Here is a 25,715-nt window from a genome sequence, read left to right as displayed (position 1 = left end):
TATTCACGAACAGCAGCCAGTTCTCTTTGTGTGTTTCTCATTCTCATTTAACTTATTAGTTTCTGGCGCTTCCGACAGTTGATAGCTTAGGCCTCCGCAGAGGGAATATGAATCAAAGGTTGGCTTGTCTGTGTGTGTATGTATATGTATATGTGTTCATACAGGCAAGTGTGTATATGTGTATATGCGTATATATGTGTATATTTGTGTTTTTCTTTCTCTCTTTATGCCTCTCTCTTTCTCTTTCTCAATGAGTTGTTTTCTCTGTATTCTCTTCTTTTTCTTCCTCTTCTATCCTCTCTGGTCTGGTTCCAAACTCTGCAACACAAACAATAATGCAAAATAAATAGAGAAATAAAATACGAATTTATAAAATCAAGGGGATTATTAAATCTGTAAAGCTCCCCTTGGCAAAATAAATTTCCTCATCAGAACACAGTATCCAGACCATCATTCTGCTTGCTGGACAACACACACACACACACACACACACACACACACACACACACACACACACACACACACACACACACACACACACACACACACACACAAAAGAAAAAAAAAAACAACACTGAAAAAACGGTGACTAAAAAAAGATTGTCCTCCCTACTTACACCTTTTCACAATAGGTAGTGGAAAAACAGTGTTGCTGAAAATATAGCTGAAGATGCTGAAAGTTTGCACCCCTACACCTTTGTCTTTGCAGAGAGTACAGGTCTCTGAGATAATAAATCATGACACAAACAAAAGCTGCTCCAAAAACAAAGTGAAGAGCATGTTTCTGTTCATTAAAGTGCACCACCATGAAAAAGTCCCATTTTAAGTCATTTTTGGACACAGCTCTTTTAAAGAAAATACAAATAAATTCAAAAGATTTTAACACAAAAAAACAATAAATAAAGCAAAAAAAAAAAAAAAAAAAATCTATATTTATCGTATGTTATATGTACATTTAAATACCATTACTTTTGAATAAATTCAACGTTTGCTCATTTTTTTTGTTTGTTGTCATAAAATGAACTGCCAATAAATGTGCTAGATAACTAAATAGTAATCTTTAAATTGTAGTAAAATTGTGACTTTTAAATCAATATGGTGTTAAAGTCTCTGTAAAAATAAATGTTGCCAGTTCCACTAAAAGAAAAAGGTTAGAAAATGCATCAGTGCAACTAGTGCAAAAAAACTTAAATACATTAAAGGTGGAGTATGTAAAATTTTCAATATTTTCAAAATAAATTAACTAATAAAATAACTACAATCATAATTAGAAAGTTTTTTGAACATGTCGGTTCCAGTCTGTTCATATTTGACGCGTTATTAAATTACAAGTTTAATTAATGACAAATGACAAAAAGCACATTTTTTTACTGGTAGGCAAACATTTAAGAAGGGTCTTTGTCATTAATTAAACTTGTAGTTTAATAACACATCAAATATGGACAGACTGGAACCTACATGTTTTTAAAAAAATCGATCTAATTATGATTGTAGTTATTTTTTAGTTTTTTTTTTGTTTTTTTTAATATTGAAAATCTTACATACTTCACCTTTAAGTGTGGAAAAAATAATATAATAAAATGCTGAAGCCTAAAAAAATAAGGGAAAAAACATTTCTAATGGGGTTATTATTTTATTCAACTGGTGCACAAAGGAAAATAATAAAATGGAAAGCATCTTGTATGCAAAGTTACCGCACAGATTGCACGCCTGATCAGAAGACAATTTACATGGTGAAGAAAGAACCCTGTTTTAAAGGCATATACCAAGTACGCTCTGCAGGAAGCAGCTTAAATGTTCCTTCTCCGTGATCAAGAGAAATGTTTGTGAACACAGCGTCAGAAGATGCAAACAAACCCCTGCTCAGCCTGGTAAACAGAAAGACCAGACAGAAGTTTAAAAGCAGCAAAAAAATAACCCAAAACATTCCTGAAGCAACGACTAAACTTTTTACCACTGTTTATTTTAGTTAACTTCATTAGCATCTAATTATTCTGAAGCTACACACAGGCGCCATGTGCTGGCACCTTGTCATACGCCACACATTTCCATTATTTTGAGTTTGACGGCGGAAATCTTTTTTTTTTTTTAGTGAAATCCATCAATCACAGTAAACATTTGAAAGAGATGAAAATTTTTCTTTCATTTATTATACACTTTTTAAATGATTTGTATGCCAAGCGGTTTGAGATAACTGGAAAATTTAAGAAATTTCAACATACCAGGTTTGTTTAGGTTTCCCCTCTTTCCTGAGGAAAAATATCATGATGATATGGCACATGTATATATATATATACATATATATATATATATATATATAATATAAAAGTAAATGATAATAATTTATATATATAAAACGCTCAAAAACGACTGCAGGATGTGTGAGTAATTATTCATTTCTCTCCCATATTTGTTAAAAATGGCATTGTCACATTTAATGGATGTGTTTTTAAATGGGAACATAAATGCCACATTGAATGTCAAAATGTGCACATCTTAGCTTCTTTCTCCAGTTTTTATTCACAGAGGACAGAATGGATTGTCAGTCAGTTTAGGCAGCATTGTCTGTACTACAGTTTTTACTTAGAGTGTTTCTGTTTAAAAAAAAAAAACGTTGACTTGCTGCATCATCTTTGTGCTCTCTCAGTAAATCTTTTCAGCATTTATTTTTTCTGTTATTTTCCTTGTCGATGATCTTCATCCAGTTCTGACATCACAGTCGTTCCACACTTCTCCTTATGACCATCAGGTTCTGTTTCTCCTTTGACACATTTCTGCTTTCTTTGCGTGTGTGTGAGCTAAAGTAATAATTTTACAGGTGGTTGTCATGATGATATGAGCTGGCATTGACTGATGTTTACTAGAACGCACAGCTGTGTTTGCATTTATGCACACTTTACATGCTGCTGGAATATTAATATAAATATTCAGTGATAATTAAGTGACGTATACAAGTCCTACTTTACTTGACTGACAATTTTATGATGGTTTAGCGTTTACAAATAAACATACCAGTGATTTAACCTGAGTCAAATAATGACCTTCCTCGCTCCCTCATACATCCTTTGATCAAACTAACTGCAGTCATATTGATTTGGTTACATCTGAACCCTTTCAGTACAGAAACATATATTTGTTTTTCTATTGAAAAAAACAAGTTTTTTTTTTTTTTTTTTTTAATCTGTTAAATTTCATGCATGAATTAAAGTAGTTTTTCTTTTTAAACAAATAGAAGAAACCATGTTAACAACATGACACAGTGTATCTGTATATTTTACCATTCTTAACCATCCGGATCTTTTCAGTTCACACGCAGACAGAATATAAATCACACATTTTGCTGTGTCCTTGTTTTGGCGTCTGATAAAATCTTTTACTACTAGTCATGGAACAAGTGGTGCCAGTTGTGTCAAGTGCTTCAGACTATATTAGCCGTCCTTTCGCAAGAAGCACAAAAGGTGCAGGTGCAGTGCAGAAGCTGCTATCATGCAGACTTGTTTGCAGCCAACAGAAGTTCACTGACTTAGTGAGAGGGTGGCAGACAGGACTGTATATGCATAGCAATAAAAGATGATGACTCATTTTGTTTAAAGCGATTGATGAGTTAAGTCTAAGTTGTGGTAAATTAGTGATTAATCAAGACTGTTATGTTGGTTACATGTTCTTTAGTGTATGAGGTTTTTCTGAAAATGAATGGACTGATGATGGCAACACCTTACTGGCAACATAATGTCCAGGTTGGAGAGACTTCAAAGAATTTCACTATTCACTGGAACTTCTTGGAGGCTTCATCCATCAATCTATTTTATTAACCACTTGGTCTAAATAAGGGTTGTGGGGAAGCTGGAGCCTATCACAGCATCACCCATAAGGCGAGAGCCAGGTGCGCACTGGACAGGTCGCCAGTCCATCCCAGGGTTCTAGGAGGCATCATCATGTCTGAATGCAAGCAAAAGGTATGTCCAGAGGATTACACCAGTAGGTTGTATCTTATTCAGGAAAGATGTAAATGGGAGTTTGACCCATTAGCAAAGTTATCCAACCTGAAGTGAATATTTAGGTATTCAATAGATTTCATTTTAGAAAGATATTTTAACATGTTTCGCACACACATACACAGAAAAAAACATTAAAACGAAATCTTTCCTACAAAATTATTATTATTATTTTTTTTTGGTTGCAAGCCTTATGCACATCTATGCTTAAATATTACACAAATATATGTCAGATGTTTGTTTTTATGTCACATTTTTTGGATTAAATTGACTGGGTGGTGAATGGCTTCTTGGATTGCAGCGTGTGTATAATTCTGCTAAAATTGGCATATCAGACAAAAAACAAGCAGAGGTCCAAAATGTCTGTAAATTAGAGATGCAGAGCATTTTCTTTCTTTCTTTTACTTTATTAAGGCAAGTAGCTGCTTTTTGTGTTCAGAACTTCACTTAATAGTATATTATAACATTTTTATAACTAAAAATGAAAATTTACCACTGAATAAAGACAGTTAAACGGCACCAGGTTGCCTTTTCTCCCTGAAAAAAAACACAAATGCCAAATTTAAATTCATACTGTATATGAGCAGAGCATCATGCTGCAGTTATTAAAATGAAATGTGAATGTCCGGATCTTTAATAATTTAGGATATGCCAGTGCAAAGTAAGTCTATTAATCATTTCCTGCTGTTTTTCTTTCTTTGAATTGAGAAAGCAGTCAGCAGGAAGGCAATTAGTCACCTTAGAAACAATCAAGCTTGACTTTACTGCCTAATGTTTCTAACAATAAACCAAAAGCAAGCAGTTTACTTTAATTGTTGGTTACTTGGCAAGATCAATCAAGACACTTAAGGTTGCCCTCCACCCCGCCGCCGCCTCGCTTGTTTGTCTTTTCTTCTGTCACACAAAGAGAGTCTAGCAACAAGAAGAGGTAGGAAGAAGTCGTACAAAGAGGCAAAGCAACGTGAACAGTGAGCTAGTGAAACAGGAAAAGGAAAGTTAAACGAACAGCCACGTGCAATGAGATATAATGAGTTAGAGGTTTCCAACCCAGAGGGAAAGACAGATGGAGGCAGAGAGACAGGCAGGCAAACAGAACGAGGAGCATCATATCCGTCTCTCTTTTCCCTTTCTTTCTGGCGCGTTGCTACCCTGACACACTAATCAGGTGGCAGGAATTTCTGACAACTACCTTCAGGGCTGATGTAGTGTGTTCAGGTGGAAGTAAGAGCTGCATCTGTCCAAGCAATTATTGGCCCTCTGTTCCCAGGCACATACAGTCATTGTTTTGTCTCTGTTGTTGCTGTGATTCATAAACAGGGGATGCTGTAGCCGCTCAAGCAGCTGCCGTTTCTAAACCAGTAGTGACATTTCTGGTCGACTTGGAAACCAGTACAGATGCATAACACCTGCTTTCCATATGAGTCACCATTTTGGTAGTTTGTAATTTCTGTTAATGGACCTCCACACAGCTTATTGTTTAGGTTGATTTAATGGTGAAATACTTTTGGCTTTTAAATATATTGAAGAAAGATCTGAAGTGAGAACTGGCTGAATAATCTGCCTCTGGGACGGTTGATGGTTTATTTAATTTTTCAAAGGGTTTTGATCAAACCTGTTAGGGTTAGCATATTAAAGCATGTGTTTCGGACATTATGTGGCGCTGAGATACTTGCTATGTCAAAGCAAGTAATGCTACTGTTTTTCTATCAGCGTTTCTATCGGTAACAGCCTCGCTTTCTATCCATCTGGGAACAGATTTTAGGCTAAATCCCGAAGCCTTATGATACACTGATTTCACTTGACCATGTATTTAAAGTGCTTGACAGTAAGAGCTGCATGTTATGCTAAGACCTCAGACTTTCAGTGTGGAGTTCTGCTGTCAAACCACTTCATCAAACATACAGCAAGATGGATTATAGCCAGTTTATGATTTCTTTTAAACATAAATTAGCAGAGCCAGGACAAGACATAAGCAAACCAAATGGCCCTCACACAATCAGGCCATTTAAATGTTAAATCTTGGTTTGAGAAATAAATTGAAAAACTCCAAAATAGGAGTTTTGTTTCCTTATTATGGTTTACTTGTTTCCTAATAATTCATAATAGTAAAATGTAATTTAATATTGTAAATAAAATGATGATATGAACAAAAACTCAATTTTATGCTGTTTTCATAATGGATGTTTGCCAACCTTGAAAATTTAATGGCTGACAGACCAATATTACTGATACAATCATCTGCTGCTGCAGGCTTGCTGCTTCTGTCGTACGGTGGATGTGCATAGTTGTCTACACAGCAAAGCGCTCTCCACTCTTAATCTTAATAACTTATTTACTTTAGATGTCGGGTCTTGTCCTCTGATGTTTTCTTTTACTTTCAAATGCAAGATTTGTCTGCTGTATACACACTGTACATCACTAATTAATACTCAATGTTTTTTTTTTCTGAATTTACTACTTGAGTAACATGTAGAACCATAGATGACACTGACATGTTGAAAGCCATTTACAAATTATGCACATTAATGAGTGCATTATATCTGCAGTGAATGAGATTATCAAGCACATCCCTTCCCTCAAAAAAGAAAAGAAAAGAAAGTAATTTTTTTTTTTTTTTAGAATCCTATAAATGTTTGTACCAGCCCTGTGGATTAGCATTCACATCCTAACATTAAACTTAATAAGATGGTTTTCAGATTGCCAGATTGTTTTTGTACCCTTCACATCACATATTATCCTTCTCGTAGTTGCTTAGATGGAATTACAGCCAACCCTAAAACAGACATTACAGTTCTTCATATCCAAAAAAGCAGTTCATTCTTGCTGCATTTTGTTTTTATCCAAACTGCAGCTACACATCTGTAGTAGATGATAAAAATAAAAATTCCTTTGTGAATCATGTTTCCTTCTAAATTCCGACTGGGATCTAATCTAACCTGGAATTTATTTGTATAATCTGAAATAGCGGTGAAATGTTATGCAGATTTGTATTTAGGTCTGAATTACAAGTTCACGAGTCTGAGAAGACAGCAGGCCCCTGGTGTTTAATTGTTAATGACATTTTCCAACCATTCACCTGATGCTCTCGTTGCCAAAGCAACAAGCTGCAGTGAACGCCAGATGATGGAGAGATTTTTTTTTACTTTTTGTTAGACATGCTGAGGTCACAGTGTGTGTATTGGTTTAAAAATAAACCAAAGCACAGAAAGACATCCTAAAGAGTCTTGAAATTTTATGTTAATACCCTAGATTGATTTAGAATAACCTCACATTTTTAAAAATCGTATTGATTTAAATCCGGGGTAGGTAAACTTGCTCAGACATTTTTTTTTACTCTGGGTGAAGTGGTTCCACGTCCTGATAGTAGTCTGTACATTTTTAAATCATGAACAATAAGAAATATAGTTAGATTCCTCAGTTTGTACGTCTGTAAAAACTCTTACCAATCAAAACATTCGGGCCGAATTGAAGTTGTTCATTTCTTATATTTCGTAAGATTCTTCACAGCTGAGAAAATGCAGTAAGGATTTCCCAACCCAGCTTGGTTTATTTGCCTCCTCCTGCTAAACAGCAGAGAAAGAGAAAATTGTTGGTGGAAAAAGCTGCGAACTAGAAAAGCCCTCGGAGAGCACAAACCTCTTCCATGGCATTTAAAAAAATTCTTAGATCCAAACGGTTTTATGGATCACTGCCAAAATTAAACCTGTTCTTCCTTTTCACATTTCCAACAGGTGGCGGAAATTTAATTAAAATCCGTCCATAACTTTTTGAGTTATCTTGAACACAAACAGACAAACGCTTGTAAAAACATAACCTCCTTGTTGGCGGTAAGAAAAAAGCCTGCTAGCTCCCAACATTATACTCCAGCTTTAGGATAGTGCTACTAAATATTGGAAGTATGGATTGTATTTATAACAGGGGGAAAAAGCTGTCATTTTAACATTTATGTTTGAATAAAGGGATGATGTTTTCTGTTTTGTCTTATCAGCCGTTTCATTTTTGGGAGTGTTCAGCTTTTCCCACTTTGTAAAGCTGTCTTCTCACAATTCTTGAAAATTTTACAACTTTGAAAAAACAAAGCAATGAAGGATTTCCAGCATTATTTTGTGCTTTTCTTCTTCCAAACACATCTTAAAGTGTATGTAAAATTCTGTCCATTTCAAAACTGTCCACAAATTCAGCACTGCAAGCACGTCCTGCCAATCCTGTAACATCACGCGCTTCTTTTGCTGTCATGCCTTCGTAATAAATGTGGAGCGTAGTTTGTATTGTCCTCTTGAAAAATACATGTGTGTCCTTGGAAAAGATGTGGTTTTGATAGCAGCATATTTTGCTGTGAAATGTTGCAGCACTTTTTTGAATTAATGCCGTCACCACAGAAGTGTAAATGAGCTTCGCCAAAGGCAGCGACACAACCCCTCACTATCACAGAGTTTGGCGTTTGGACTCGCTACAGTCTAGAGGGTCCTTTTCATCTATGGTCCACAGTACACAGTGTCCATGTCTTCCTAACAAGGATCTGGAATAACGATTTTCATGATTATACAAGTTTTCTACCACGCGGTGGCTCATTTCAGATGCCTCAGACTCCAGGAAAGTGTCTGGACAACTTTAACATGAAGCTTCTACTTTCCATTAAGTTTTCAGTTTTATGCAAGTAAAACTTTATGGTTTTTCTTGACGATTACTTCCTAGAGTAAACTCTTTCACATGTGGTTATATCACCAACTAACGAATGATAGTTCTTGATGTGGTGTTGTCTAAAGAAGATAATGTTAGTGTAGTTTAGGCTTGTACCCTGAAGTCCTCCCCACTGCTCGAATGGTTTAATGATATATGCACTGAGGGAGAAATATGGAAAACCCTTATAATTTTCTTAAACAAATATTAATCTTGAACATTTAAATAATTTCCTTAAACATTTGTTGACAGATGATAATGTAGCCTGAAGCTACGTATCAGTGCTTATGGTAGCACTAGATTAGTTTTAGCATAATGTTGGGAGACCATGTCATATTTATTTTTTAGTAAGCATATTTAGGGAATACAAATCAACTAAGGCAAGATTTTATACTTGAGCTAATTATGAACTAAAAATAATGCTCAGAGTACCACAGTATCCAAGTTAGCTACATGATTTAATTTCATTTAATTCAAACAGCAGACTAGCGTGGTGGTCCCTGTGGTGGGCTGGCTGGGATTGCTTCTGATCTTTGAAGAGGTCTGGTCGCATTTGCACGATCATGATTAATTTATTTTATTTATACGTATAATCTCAAACCTGCATGCTGATACATTCACTGTGTTCTCCTATATGGATTTATTAACCAATAAATAAAGTTGTGCTGATGTTTTTTTTTTTTTTTTCTCAGTGTCACTGATTTTGTTTGTTGTGATTCATGTTTTTTTCCCAGCTTGTCTGTCTTTTTAGAGGTGCTCCCAGTGATAGTCAGCTTTGTTTTTCTTGGAGATGCAGTTGGTTGTGTGGTTTGTCTGTTAAGATTAAATAGCTGATGCTGTTGCTTTCTATCCGGTGTATCTTTGTCTCCATTTTCTTCTCTTAACTCTCCCATTCTCTTGTCGCCACACTCTTATTTCTCATTTCTGTCAATTCCAGAATTAATACGGAAAGTCAGCAAAATGAAATGGAAAACAAAAATACTTGAGTATGAAGAGGAGTCTTATATCCATAAAGCTCCTCTTGGCAGAGCAATTTGTTTGGCACAACATGGCAGCCTCATTCTGTGTCATTCTGCCTGCTATGATGCTGAACAGAACAAGTACAAAACAAACAAACAAACAAACAATGACACATAAAAAACAGGAGAATACCAAGGCTTATGGTTGATTTTAATGTAAGTAGTTTTACATGTCCATCTTCACCCAAGTGAACTTTTATTAGTGTGTCTTGCATAAAATAAAAATGAAAAAAATGTAACAGGAAATTAAATGAATTAAATTTAAATTTGTGGACATATTGATAAATTAACATTGAATTAATGTTCATCACATGAATCAACATTAAGATCATAATTAGTTCATGATGAGCAACAGGAGTTCATGATAAAGTTTTCATTATTTAATGCATTAGTTCATCATGAGTTACACATGACCCAATGTGTACCATTATTGTAAAGTGTAACAAAGCAAAGAAGATATTACTGACTTTTTGTTAAGAGAAACAACAGTGATCAGGCTGTGCTAGGAGCCATATGAATCTACTTTAGCACTGCCAAAAACTGCCAGGGAAAGAATCCATTGATCCCTCGACTACCATGTTGAGCACCACACACTGCGCTCCAGAACAGCCAACTTACCATTTTATGGAACTTTCTAAGCTTGTTGATTCTCTTTGCACTCAGTATCCCAGAAGATGTTTTATTTCTCATGCCTCAAATGTAACCATAGTTGTTACTGCTGTGTATGTGAGTGTGTGTGTTAGACATAAAACCCTTTCATGTAGGGTGCTCCTGTTAAAGTCTTGGTAACTCGGGACATGGTTGAAGGTGGGAGTTGAAACTCACTTTGACAGGGGACTCTGCCAAACATTCCCAGCAGACCCTCACAACACGTTTGAGCCTGCCAGGCCTGACCGGCTTCCTCCCCCACTATCTGAACCAACTCACCGCCAGGCGGTGATCAGTTGACAGCTCCGCCCCCCTCTTCACCTGAGTGTCCAAGGCATGTGGCCGCAGCTCCAACGATACGGTTACAACATCAATCATTGAGCTGTGGCCCAGAGAGTCTTGATGCCAGGTGTAAATATGATCACTCTTATGCTCAAACATGGTGTACATTATGGACAATCCATGACGAGCACAGAAGTCCAACAACAAAACACCATTTGGGTTCAGAGGACGGCGGGGGACCATGCCTCCCAATCACTCCCCTTCAGGTCTCACTGTCATTGCCCACGTGAGCATTGAAGTCACCCAGCAGAAGAAGGGAGTCCCCAGAGGGAGCTTTATTCTGTTGCATTTTTATCTTCCTTGACAATATGTCTTTACCATATTTCAGAGATTTGCTTGATTTTCAGGAGCCTGAAAGACCTCGTCTTTCTTTCATCAGTCCACATTTGTCACACTACCCTTTATGTAGCTGTAATACCCCATCTCTTATCTCTCCTGTCCTTGTCTTTCTGTATAACATGTTGCTATGGCAGCAATTTTTTTTCCCATTCTCTGGCACATTCTGTTTTCACTATTGATGCTAAAACACATAATAAAGAGTGTGTGCAACTTTTCTAATGTAATGGAAAAACTAATGAATTGTTCATTTGGTCCACTTCCCTTGGAGGTCAAAGCTTTTTACTGTCTTTGTTTCTACTGTGCTCAAGCTGGTGGGTGGGTTTGACGCCTGTGCGAGCTCGCACTCTAGAAGCACTGATTGTCCTGTTCTTTTCTATTTTCCTCAGCCAGTAATTAGTGCCCCCATGGATCCTTCTACCCAGACTTTGGGTAAGGGGGTAATTTTAAAGACTTCATAGATTCACATCAAGCTGTGATTTATTGAAAATATATAGCTTCCACTTAGAAATAGCACCATGTACGCCTCCTACTCCTAACCTCCTGTTGAAATGGGACTAGAGAGTATTTGTTGGGAAAGACAGGCCAAAGGCTTGTAACATGACACGCTTTATATCACAGAGACAGCGTAAGAACGGACGGATGTGTCCATGTGTGACATTTTCATCTAAGCATCACTTCTAGGTCTTTTTCCAGGCTGCACAGTGTGAGCCAACCGCATAATGTTTTAACTTTTCCCTTTTGTTTCTGTTTTTCTCTGTGTGTAGTAACACACTCAAAAAACAATTTGGACAGGTCAACATTGAAAAACACAAGACTCATCACAAATATTCACAAATTTAAATAAAATATTTGGAAAAATCTGTTCATAAACAGGTACTCAACAATGGTTTTGAAGCACTGAAACTGCTTCTGTGAAAGTTTTGAACCACGTCTGTCTAAACAGATTGGGGTCGAAGTTTAGTTTTGGTTCTGCTCAATGTTAGTGTTGCTTTGGATACAGTTGGTTATAACATCTCATTAGATCATGTAAAGAATTGGATGGGAATCTCCGTTTAAGTTCTGACTTGGTCTAAATTTAACTTGAATGATAACTATAGATCTATTTACACAAACAAAGGAGACATGAGCTCCTTAACGTTCCATTTTTGTCCCCATGTTCTTTGGCCTCTAAATCAGGGATGGGCAACTCCTTTCTTGAGGGCCACAGTCCGGCGAGTGTTCGGAGTTTCCCTGCTGCAACACAGCTGACTCAAATTAACGGGTTATTAACATAGACAACAACTAGTCTGCTAATTAATTTTGATAGGTATCAGGGTGTGTTGCAACAGGGAAACTTAACACTTGCAGGACTGTGGCGCTAGAGGACCGGAGGTGCCCATCTCTGCTCTAAATGCTCCTACTAGCATTTATAATTATGCTAATGACTTGCAGCTCTATATTACTGCCCCACCAGCATACTCTGGTCTCATTCAAAGCTTGAGCCAATTTTTTTCAGCTAAATGAGGATAAGAAATTATCACCGGGAACATAAATGAGTGCACAAAGATTAGTACCCAGCTTCATTCAGCATTGTATAAAACAGGAGATCAAACCTGAAATCTGAAAACCGATTTGTAGTGTGTGAATGCATTCTGTATTTACCTTGTGTGAGCTTCATATTCCTGCACGCAGCTGGTGGGCAGGTGTGCTAAATTTAGAACTAAACTAAATAAACACCACCGAGTTCAATTTTAAAAGTCATGTCAAAGCAATGCTGCAATGCAAACCTTTCCCATCCATGCACTTTATTGAGACAATTTATTAATTTTTTAAAACCACAATTAAGTGTAAAGTCAAATAATTGTGCCACAATGCATGTGCAGCACATTAAGTTGCCTTATGTATGAGATGGGGCTCTATCTATCTATCTATCTATCTATCTATCTATCTATCTATCTATCTATCTATCTATCTATCTATCTATCTATCTATCTATCTATCTTTGCAGGATTTGTGAAGAACATTGCCTTCATTATTTAGTTTGTGTGTAGTCTGAATATAGCCTGCACGCATGTCATTGGTCAGAAAAATGAATTAGTAAATGGATAAAAAGTGACTACAATAGGTGGTGCCCTTTCTCTTCCACTTTCTGTTTCTGTTTAATAACATGAACAATGATTAATCCTGCTCTGCACACGCTTTCCATCACTTTTAATTTACACTGCAGCCACTTTTATATAAACTACAAGGTTTTTACTGAATGATCACACTTCTTACAAGGTCACATTTAAGTTATGTTTCCTGTGTTTAAAACTGCATCACAAGTGACTCTTAACAGTGTCTTGGCATCCTGTGCGATACCTGCGAAAAAGGGGTAATTATTTACTACACAGTTCACAGTGCTGTAATTGGAAACTCTATTGAAGCTGTAAATACCGCACTCGCTCTCCTTTGCTGCCACTGGGAGAGTATGGTTTTTTTTTTTTTTTTCCTACGTTTGACCTGCCACAGACATTATTTACCTTACTTATAGTCAAGTAGAGATTCAGTCGCACAAATGGCTCCACAGCTAACCATAAGAAGTAATAGCAGACAAGACAATATAAAATAGAACATTTTTCAACACAAGTTGAGTTCAGGCTTTGCTGCCTGGCTTACAGCACTGGAAGGTCGATAGAACATCAGCAAGTGCGGCTGAGGAATGGTCAGCAACACATCTTGTTTACGACGTCGTGAAAGTAAATGGATTTGTTTGGATCTGCACCTAATTTGAAATGCAGCAATGAATCAGTGTGTTACAATGCAGCTGTGAGCCCTCAAGCACCATCAAACAATAGGGCGGGTTCCTGCTCAGGCTTTGATTATAAAGTTTCCAGCACATTATTGCTGGATATATTACATCACAATTCTCATAGCAGTTCTGTTTCATTAGACACAAAATGTTGCAGCCTTTAACCCATGTTGTGAAAGTCTCTCAGCTGTCATCATTTGTTAGTATACTTGTATGAAAGACAGGGGAAGTGGTAAACTAGTGGTTATAGAGGTGGGCTTTGTTCTGGAAGACTTGGGATCAAGTCCCCAATGAACAAGCACCCTTAATCCTAAAACTGCTCCCTGGGTGACAAACCCTGGGACAAACCCACTGCTCCCTAGGAAATGGAGAGATGGGTATAATGTAGAGTCTAATTTCCCAACAAAGATTAATAAAGAAAAAAGAAATGATAATTACCATTACACAATAAGCTACTTCCCCAGGTAGCCTCTCTAATTTACATACAGATATGATACATTCATAATAACCTGAATTTCTATATTAACTATTTAATTATGTTTTGTGTGGAAATCATAAAGGTTAAAGAGAAAAACATGCCCAATTGTGTTTACATATCGTCTGGGGTAGCAGTGGCATTCACTGCTAGACATGACTTTTTGGATATATGTGGTTTCATTGTTGTACCAGTTAAGCTTTATCTTAATATTCTTATAAAAAATCATATGGTGGGCATCAACAATTTTTTTAACATAATTGTTATGTTTCTTATGATACAATTGTATTTTGCCATATTCATTATAATATTTTGATATGCATATCGTCAGTAAAATCTCTCTGTCTTATCTGCAGGTTAACAGGATTTACTATTCCTCCCCCTGTTACCAGTTCTGGTTCCATTTTTTCGCTGAGGCTTACCAGTGATTTTGCAGTAAGCGCTCATGGATTTAAGGCAGCTTTTGAAGGTAAGAACAACATCATTTTCTGTTCTTTTGTTCTTCACTGATATAAGAAATATATCAGTCTTTTATATAACATAGGCAGCTACTCAAAAATTAGTCTTGATTTGGAGGAAAAAAAATCATCAACTGGGAAGCAGGCACCACTTATTAGAAGAGAGAAGTGTGATCACAGTTACTCCTTGTGATTACTTCTGGGACTTCCATTGTTGAGTTATGGAAACATTAGGTGCCCCAATTAAGCAAATTAATCTTGTATTTTCCAAATCAACATCCCTCCCCTTAAAGTCCTGAACCTTCTTTGCCACTTCAGAGGTGCATCTGAAATTACATGGCAGATGGTGATGGGAATTAGCTGAACTAATGGATGTACTGAGATATTTGTGTTGATGTAGAGCTGCGTGCAGTAGGAAACTGTATAAATATGAACCATGCCTCTGTGGCCATCTTGCCCTCCCGTTCTCTCCAGTACACTCTCTCTGTTCTGTTGATATTTTTTTTTTAATATTTTCTTCTTTTTTTAATCTCTTTTCTTCCCTTCCCTCTTAGTTATATCGTTTTGCCTACTGTCTTACCAGTGTGTTGTCCCTATTTGTTAGCATCTCTTTTCTTCCAGTATGTTTCGGATATTTTACTTTTTATTTTGATCGTCTCCTTCACATACAGGCTGACATCCTCTCACCTCGCTCCCCCTCCCAACAACTCTTATACTCCCTCCTCGTCTGCCCACTTGCCCCAAACCTCGCCCATCCAGGACCTCTCCCCTCTCCATCTGCCCATTTGTACACTTTCTTTTTCCCTTGTTTATCAAGTTTTTCTGTCTACTTTTTATCATTTGGCTTTTGCTTTAGCTTTACCTGTTTTACTTGGTTAAAGTAAATCTTTGTTTTTTTCTGTATCTCAAATCTTAAAGCAATGAAATGCTAAAAATACTAAGGACTGTGTAGAAAGTCATCAGGAAATGGGACGTAGTAATGGTCTCTTTGTTCTGTGGTCGTCCAGTTGAGTTATGTTGTCACTTTTAAAATGTGGGAGTCCGAATATATTCATTCATTCATTCATTCATTCATTATCTGAACAGCTTAATCAGATTAAGGGTTGTGGGTGAGCTGGAGCCTATCCCAGCATCCTTCAGGCTAGTGGCAGGGTACACCCTTGACAGGTCGCCAGTCCATCACAGGAATCGGAATATCGGTAAAGCCAAAGCTGTGTTATGGTAATGTTAAAAACCATGATATACTGTGCAGCTCATTTTCTTAGTTCAACTCTATCAGTACATTGTAAAAGCCTGGTGTGACAGCACAATATCCCGGCTGCAGCATAAATACATTAAAGTCACCTGCTTGTCCTAAATGGTATTTTAGTTATCATCACTATTTGATCCAAATAGTTGTGAAATAAAGATCTATAACTCACTTTGCATATGATAAAAAAGTACATCCAGTTAAAACATTTTGAAACAGTTGCTTTTGTTGCCATGGTTGTTAGTCAATGCATCCACTAGATGGGAGCGCAAAGTCCCATGTTCACTTTTAAGTTCAGAGATCATCACTGCCTTCATAGACAAATGACCTTTTCTTATGTCCAGGTAAGTAACATCATAGATGTGTTTGCAGTTTATTAGACATTTTTATAGACTCTCTTCAAAAACGTTCACTATTTCTGTTGTCTTCTTCTTCGTTCCTTTTGCTGGGCTGCCATGATCGTGCTGTGCAACACTGCCCCCACAATTTCCAGTTGCACTATTCATTTTACTACACTTGGCTATGCTTAGCATGACGAAATGCCCTCTTTTATCCAGACATGTCTTTTTTTTTTTTTTTTTTACCTGGACATGTCGTCTTTGTGAGAGCAATAAAAAACATTCCGTCAAAATTCCACAATCTTCCAGTGGTTTGCTCTGTCTCAGCCCCAATACATTTGTGACTTGCATTGCACTTCTCTCTTTTGCAATTGCATAATATCATACACTATCTCCCAGCTGGTGTTTTGTTTCAAGCTATAGGAGATAGAAGGGGAGAGGAGGTAGCCGCAGCGTAGATGTTGCAGAGAGGTTGAAGTAACTTGGTGTTGAAAAGACTGCTGAGAAAGTGTGGGTGACTCTCCCTGCTAAAAATTTTAGATAGGTTTCGCACCTTTGGGGAATGCAAGGCCCATGAAACTTTTCCTGAAAAGGGAGTTGGCAAACAGACACTGCCTCCACAGTTTTGCACAAACACCTTAAAAAGAGAAAAAAAGAAAAGCTGAGAGGTACATGTTTGGATCAATGGCTTTGGTGTCATGAAGAAGCTGTTCCGGAGTCTTACAGTTTTAGTGTCCACTATCTAGTAAAGCTAGAAAATGCTAAAATATAAATGCAAATGTACAGATAAATGACACATAAAACAAAACAAACAAACACCACCAACAAGAAAAGGGTTTCTTATTATGGTTGTGGTGCATGGCGAGCTCGTATCTGGATCTGGAAGCTCACAAAGACACTGAATTCTTTGTTAGTTTTTTGTGTTTGTGTGTGTTATATTTGTTTACACTTTTGATCTTTTATATACTTTATAAAGGCTCAAACACTGAACTAAAATAATTCACACTTGGTCAAACTTACCTTCTTCATGTATATTAAAAACCACACTAAAAATAGATTAATTGCCACGGCTATTTTCTTTTACACATGTAAGCGCACACTTTATTATAGATATATAAGAAAAAATATAGATATAGAATCAGTAAATGTTCAGAGGTACAGCGCAAAGTAAGCCCATTGGCCACAATGGGCTTAAAAGTCTTCATCACACTCTAGCAGCCTTGATGGACCACACACACATGTACACGTCAGACATTCTACTACTACGCCAGAGGATAGAAAAAGGGCTCATCTTGGTTACAAAAGTTTGAACACAAAATTGGAAAGTGTTACCTGAAACTTTTGACTGATAGTGTATGTATATGCATTTAATGTAGCATAAATGAGCCCTAATATGCATTTGTAGTTAGAGCTATGGTAAGAAGAAATTATTCTGCTGCCCAAACAGCTGCTAGCATTTGTGGCTGCCACAGCAGTGACTGTAAACCAAGGAAGGCCAATAAAAGCCACAGTCCTGCTTGTGTTAGGGGTTTCCCTGTCACAACACGTCTGACACACATCAGACTTAATTAGCAGACTGGTGCAGAGCTTGACACCAAGTCTGCTAATTACCCATTGATTTGAGTCAGGTGTGTTTCAGCGGGGAAAACTCCCAACACTTGAGGGACTGCGGCTCTCGAGGACTGGAGTTGACCATCCCATTCTGTAAGTTCGCTAGAAAGCAGTACCAGAGAGGTAATTTATTTACTTTATACTTCTAGCAATACATCACATTATATTTTAACTACACTACTCACTTTTCAGTGAGTGAGGGCAGGTGCCCTCTGGGTGGCAAGCTGTTGCCAGTTTGCTTAGCTGCTGCCCCCGCTAACAACCAGGGCAAACGTGACCACTAGCATGAGAGATTAGCCATTACCCACTCCCTAACAAGGATAGATGGCCGTCCAAGTTGTTGGTAACCTCACCTGGCTGTCTGGCAAGAGGTACATTTCATATGTGGATGGAAAGAACAGAAAGGAGATACATTACTATTGTCATAGTATTCCATCTGCAGGCAACGCTGAAAAATTAAGCTTTTGATTGAGAATTGCTCTCTGGTTTAAAGGAATGGTCACAGAATAGCAGAATTAAAGTGAACAAGGAAGGCAATGTCAGAATAGGATCTTTCTAGATTACCATTTGCTAAACAATGAAAAAGGTGTCAAAACCTTTTTTTGTGATACCTGAAGGTTTTTTTTTTTTTTTTTTTTTGGGGGTTTTTTTTTTAAACCAATGGAGTGTGAATTTAAGCTGTATGCTTTTCAGCATGATTTCTAAAATCACAACAATCATATTTTAGTTGAAAACTTATATGTGATGTGGAAACCTAAAGCTGACTTCATGCATGTATAATGACTGTGCTTCATATATAACTTTTGTCATTTTCAATGCAAAATATGATGAAATAGGTAATGAATTACAAATTATCACTGTAAAATTAGATTTTTGTTGTTTTTTTAAAAAAAAATCTTTAATTATGTTAAAACAAACAAACAAAAAAAAAAACATCTTACTTTAAAGGCCAAGAGTTTTACTCTCACTACACACATCCACTTTCTTCTGATAGCAACTCGTAGTCAGAGGAATTTAAATGAACAAATATTCATAAGGCTCATCCATAAAACATTTTTTGTTAACTATGGTAAGTCACTGTCATTGTTATATACCTACCTTTTATGGTGATTTGGTTAGCTGTGTGTTGCACATGAATATTTATGTGTCTCTCATTCTCGGGACTAAGAATGTGTGATACTTAAAGACTCTCAAAGATGATTGAATCTTGGCTGCAATTGGATTTAAACCTATAGCACCTGTATATGAAGGACACAGTGAAGGGCACATCCAAACTGAATCTAATTTCTCAATGGCCTGCCAATCTATCAAGCTTTTTCGTGCATCGTATTACTGATTAGTGTCTACTTTCACAGCTCTTGTCAGTGTGTTACTGTAGCCTAAATACATAAGAGTCAAGCTACTTTCATGAAAGCGAAGACATGTGGGGCCTTTTTGGAGGCCAAAAAAGCTATTTATACTGTCTAAATGATAAAAATAATCATTTAAGGAAGATAGAATTAATATTGGCCAAATAATTATTGATAATTATATGTAAAAAAGAATAAAACAAACAACCGAACCAAAAAAAAAAAAGAAAAACCTAATTCAACTATATAAGACAAATATAAAAGATAAGTTATTTTTTAAAATAATTTCATTCATTTCATATGCACCGTTCAAGCTTCATCAAAACTATCTGCTTACCCTTTGGTGCATGTTTATTTTTAGCAAAAATATTGCAAATGATAGTTTAGAGACATCTGACCCGTCAAATGTAATTTCACTTTTCTTCCAAACCTTTTCGCACGTCCCTGTGTGACAAAGCAGATTATCCTCCGAGTTGTAAATGCATGTTTGTGAATGCACATATGAGCATGTGTTGTTTACCAGCTGCTCAGTCCTGCGCCTAACATGTTTCAGTCTGTACTTCTTTCCTGCATAAACAGAATACTGTACTCAGCACATCAGACAATAAAGCATCTAGCTATGAAACCAGTCTACACAGGCAGCTCCTGTGGGGAATGTGTTCTGCTTGTGTGCTCCCAAACACTGCCACTCCGTCAAACTTCCATCCTCTTCAAAGGGCTACAGAGTTATTAGATATAGAGGCGAAATAAATAGCTCAGCCCCAGAGAAACTTCAAACTCTGCTACCTCGTTTACTATTTCACATAACTCACTCTTTACTACTGTGATGATAATGCAAGCTGGCCTTACTCCCATTATCTATGAATGTACATTGTAAGCAAAAATGGCAGAGAAGTGTTTGACATAATCCTGTGGGCTTAAGATTTTTTTTTTTATTTAATTTTTTTAAATCTTTTTCATTAGTATTAGTTTTATTCAAAAGCGGAATATGGTGACATTCTATTGGTATGTTATTTTCATTTTAGTTTATGGACAAGACAGAAAAAACAAATTTCACTGGTATTTAGCAGATGTGCTTCACTTGTTCACCTTAACAATCATGTTTTATAATAAACAGGTGTGTTCTTGGTCTGAATTATTGACAGGGTGGAATTAATTAGATGACATGCTGTCTAAGATTACAACAGGTTTTAGTTCAGGAAGACTAAAGACTGAGTACAACTGTTGTAGGAATGTAGAAAGAAGCTAATTAATGTCAACTCATGATATGAACAACTGAGATTACAAATCTACAGACCTTCATATTTTGTTCATTTCTCATCTTTCTCTTCCCTTCCTTCATTTTATAAGCTGATCAGATGGGGGATTCTTCGGTCTTTCAATGTCTATCACTTTATGTGTAACTCAAAAAGAGTTACACTCATGACTGAAAACATTACCATCCTACAACAGAACCATAACCAAAACTTTTTGTGTGAAATACAATTTATTTGGAGGCAGTTTTTGGCTTTAATTGACTTTGATTTAATCTGAAAGATACAGAGGTGAATGTACGCCCCCCCCCACACCCCTCCTTCACTATTTGTCCAGCACCACCACTGTATATTGGTTTCTTTCAGCAGCAAACTGATGTAGGGTTGCACACTCAGCTGAAATGACATGGGAATGAGATTTAATCGGGGGCAAATTATAGATTTTTCTTTTTTTATGTCCTTCTCTTCTTGCTTGTGCGCCTTTACACACATTGTGTGCAGAGTGTTTGCCCTTTTTGTCCATTGTAAAGAACTGACTGTGAAGGACAATATCGTTTTATGTAACTTAAATTTGAAATGAAGTGAAGCCTTTTGAGCTTTTATACACTCTACAGACATATGCATTTTATAAGTTTTTAATCTTTCCCAGGTATTAAGGATCAGCTGTTTAGGGTCCTCTGGACAGCAATGCTTGCTTGCTCATGACTAGCACTGTAACTACAACACTTCTTTAGAGAGTTCTTCAGGTCCTCATAAAAGTTGAGAGCCCAATTCAATGTTCAGTGCAGGCTAGTGTTTAAAGTGCTGTTTTTAAGTTTCATCTGTAGTTTTACTGAGCACGAAGCTGACACTGAAGCACAAAGTTTTTTTGTTTCATTCCAGTGAAAGACTATGTCAATGCAACAGCTTCTTATTTCTGTAATGTTTTCTTGTGAATTAATTTGAAGGCCATGTCTGTGTGAGATATTAATTCTGACTCTTTCATACACTAAAGGGCAGCAAGTCAGTGCTGGCATAATTAAAGTCGGTATGCATCCATTACTTTTTAATTAGTGACTTGGGGTAAGTTTCCCTAAACATTGACTTGCAAGTATGGATCTTTGCCCTTTTTTATCGCTCTCTAAAGAACAGCTTCTAGTTAGTATGTCTGATTCTTCCCTTAAGTCAGTTTTACATTTATGTTACAGGTTTTTTTTTTCTCTATCAAAGAACTGGGGTCAGGCTAGTACAAGTATCTATTGTTAGTATCCTCAAGCTAAATATCTGTACGATGTGATGCCCAATCACCCTTTTTTTTTTTTCTTTTCTATCTTTTGAGTTTAGTTAACCATTGCTTTATGCCCTCAGAAACTTTATGGAAAGTTATTGAAGTCAATGACAATTCTGTAAAAACGTGCTGTTATCCTGTAAAAGAAATGAATCTGTAACAAAACAAAATTTGTTCAATTTCTCCACAACATTTTGCAGTTAAATGTAACCAGGTGGTGGAAGAAAAGAACAGACTGTGGTGTAAAAACAGTTTGCAAAATCCACTTTGTCTAATATTTCTGGTAAGATAAATCTAGAAGTTAAATCCTAAGTGTGAACAGTGGCAACAGCCTATCAATATGTTGGTAAAGGTGATTTCCTTGTTTAAGGTGCTCAGGGGAAAATAATTTCAGGAAGTAAACAGGAAGCACTCTGGAAGGGGAAGATTGCACATGCCAGTGTGTAAGGAATGTTGATAATAATGAGAGAGCAGCACGTGTGTGTTGGATGTCATTGTATGTGCTAGGTGCCCCTCCCGTATTGTATCGCCAAATTAATACACATATTTCACATATTGGTAAATATCTGGCATTGGTAAATGTGTCTGAAGTCTGTTGAATTCTTTGTTTAATCAGTTTAAATACACAGGCTATAAAAATACAGGAGACCAAGACCCCCCACAAAGACAAGCTGTATTTGAAGCTTTGTGTGTTCCTTTTACCCCGGCTTCATAAAATTAAACTTCTGCTCGTGTGCAAATCTGCTTTTAAGATTTTAACGCTTTAAACAGCATATGTTTTTTAATTATTTGTAAGCATTTTTATTGCATGTTTTTAATCAGGGTGAAAAAAAACACACATGGATCACCAATATCACCAGTGTGAAGTCAGTTTAAAAGTTGCTTCCTGATTAGTAATCCTTTAAAAATATTGGTATTTGGCTGCATATCTAGAACTGTTATTGTTATGTAAGGCCATTAAACGAATTTTAGCTCTTGGCAGTATTAATCTAGTTATATGGTCGCACTAGATTATTCTTAAGATAATGTGGGGAAACTTTCATATTTAGTTTGCAGTTAGTGTGTTTAGGGACTACTCATCAATTCATATAATCCAAATTTTTACTTTGGAGCTGAAAATAAACCGTAAAGGAGCTGGGGTTAATTTTATTTTAAAAGGAGGTTAGCAAGGCAGCTAGTTGATGATAAAGTAAACTACAGCACGACGATTTGGACAAATATATCTAGTTAAACCCAGCTTATTTTGCGCAAGAGGACATAATAATGGAACTGGAAGGTAGATTTTTAGAATTTTATGTAAAAAGCAAGGATATAGTTCAGACCAAAACAGAGCCCAGGCCCAGTATCAGCAGTGGTGCTAGCCACTCAGACCATAGTGGTGAGACCCAAAAAATCCAGTCTATCACCACAAGACAGTAAACCAGAGCTGGTAAGGGTAGAAGCAACTGATCTCCCCATTACCACAGCAAGTTCCACATACTGCAACGCAAAAAATCCAGTCTACCTTTCTGAGGATCTTTTATTTTATTTGCAGCAAATATTTCAACTTCTGACTACAGCAGTGTGTGTGACTGTGTGTCAGAGAAAGATTTTTGCCGCACCTTTTTTTAGTTCAATATTTATAATTTTACCTTTCTGAATCCTGTAAAATAACAATACCAAAGCAAAATTCGCAGCTTACTGTGTCCGATTCAAGTCATCACTCATAACTCAGTAGCAATTTTAAAATAAACACAAAATATACTACACTCCTGGTCCAGAATGAATACATGAATGTATTACCAGATGCTGAGGTGTGTAGACTCTTATTATAAATTCCAGGCTGCTTTTAAGATCAAAGGCATTTAAGACATTACACCACAGCCTGTAGTGAAGTTTAGTGATTTAATCGATGCTTTGAGTTTTAGATGTTTGATGTTACGGAGATTAGACCAGATCTTGTCCAATAAATGATTTCCTCACCTGATGTCAAATCCCTCTCTCATGGCCTGGTGTGAGTGAATCTACTCCACCGCAAATAGACTTAACAGTTTCATGTATCTGAAACTGAATTATTTAATGCTCTGCAAATTCTGGATATCGCTGGACTTGATGTATTGTTATACATACCCTCACGGGACCTCATGGGCACGTTTGTTTGGCAAATTTCAGAAGTAAATATGAATGAAAATAAAGTGACTGGGATATGTTTAGAGGTTTTAATTTCACATCAAAGCACTGTGAGTCTGAAGTTAAAAAAAAATCTAAAAGATAAGGTTTAAATACTTACTAGCACAGTGTGCTCAAGGCCAAAAGAATAATCAGGATAATTTATCAATGTTGAAATTTTAATAATTTATCATGACTATTTATAAATTTTAGTGAATATTCTGTTTTGTTTTACACAATTGCCATGTCAGAAAAGTTGATAAAGTCTTCATGTCCTTATCTGACTCATGTTTAGCATAAAGTGAGAGCACAGTCAGCATCTCTTCATATATAAAACACATTGGATGTGATTTCTATAAGAAATCAGTGCATTTTACTCCACATTTATGCATATAGCTTAAAAAAAGATTTATTGATTTCAAATTCTCTTTTGCTCAAACTTGCATCAAGTCCACATCAGACATTTGTTGGATATTTTTCTCGTCAAGACAAGCAGATAATATCTGCTATACTGTCCTACTAGTTCATATAGTACATTTTTCTTGTTTTCCAATGCTTTTAAATAGTTTCAGCTCAGCAGTATACTGAATTCAAAGCTAACAGTGTCTGGATCTAACTGTAAAGGGCTGTTGTGGCGAGTTATTAGATATTTAGATTGCCTTTGATGTGCTTCGTTACACTCTGGTGAACTCCAAATTTGATATTTCAAACAAATGGATTTCAATTTCACAGACTCTCTAATTCCCATTGAGACATGTTTTTTGTTTTTGCAAGGGATCAGGCTGTACCATGAAAGGATCCATGTGTTCATTACAGTCTTCATACACGGCTGCTTTTGATGACAACTTTGAAGCAATGCAACAAAGTTATAACAGTAGTTCAGTGGGATAAGTTTTGTGTGTAGGCGCTAATCAGCTTAGCTTTAATGATTATTTGTACTTGTGGTTATAAACCAGTAGTGTTTGGATCCTTTAAATCCTTTAAAAACAAGACATGTATTTCAGTGACCATGTGGCATATTTACCCACAACACCACAGTTTATTTAAAAGGAATGAAACTCTGTGTGACACTAACTGCCTACATTTGTAAGCTTGACTTCACAGATTTTTGGGATACTTGTATGCAACAAGATAATACATATTGGAACATAAATATTTAGTGAGCCTTAGTGTGCATATTTTACCATTCTTAAGATATTAATATTGTGTTTGCCAACAGTTTCCTTGGTTGCAATAAGTAGAAAGAAAGAAAGAAACAAACAAAAAAAACTCTATTTCCATTGCAACCAGTTGGTATTTATGCAATTCATATTGCACCCATTAAAAAACATATGTAAAAGAGATACATTTATGAGCATCAACAGTATGATGTGGAGGAGTAACGGATTGTAAAAGTAACTTCTGGAAATTAATATCATATGATGTGACTTCAGAGTCATTTGGCAACATCACCCTCTGGATTGGAATACATAGATATATTCTTATCCTTCTCCATCTGCGTCTTCATTGATCCTTCTAATGCACATGATATGTTTGTGTGAGTTTGGCTTTTTGAATCTGCACACAAGCAGATGGCACATGTCAAAAGTAATTATTTTCCTCATTTGCATATGCGTCAGTTTGTTCAGCTACAGGTTGGAAGGGAAATCTGATTCACACTTATGTGTTTACTCATTACATCTAAATTATGTTATGCTGTGTTTGCAAGGCATGGTACGTATACTGTATATATTAACAAAGTTCAAACAGCCATGCGTGGTGACATGCTGGATAT

The 25,715-nt window shown here is 36.5% G+C and overlaps 1 protein-coding gene across 1 annotated transcript in view; it reads left to right on the top strand.

Moving 5' to 3' along the window:
* LOC306756259 (CUB and sushi domain-containing protein 3-like) overlaps positions 1 to 25,715 on the top strand; it is a gene marked incomplete at both ends in the record, with an annotated part of 262,816 nt that overhangs the window by 29,718 nt on the left and 207,383 nt on the right. Inside the window, one exon of the mRNA XM_079240980.1 lies at positions 14,625 to 14,737. Within this exon, the coding sequence (XP_079097106.1) occupies positions 14,625 to 14,737 (113 nt within the window). The remainder of the gene's footprint in view (positions 1 to 14,624; positions 14,738 to 25,715) is intronic.

Source organism: Telmatherina bonti (genome assembly GCF_933228915.1).
Source record: "Telmatherina bonti genome assembly, chromosome: 5".
Lineage (NCBI taxonomy): Eukaryota > Metazoa > Chordata > Actinopteri > Atheriniformes > Telmatherinidae > Telmatherina > Telmatherina bonti.
The sequence above is the reverse complement of the archived record's forward strand: the minus strand, read 5'-3'. Positions and strand labels throughout refer to the sequence as shown.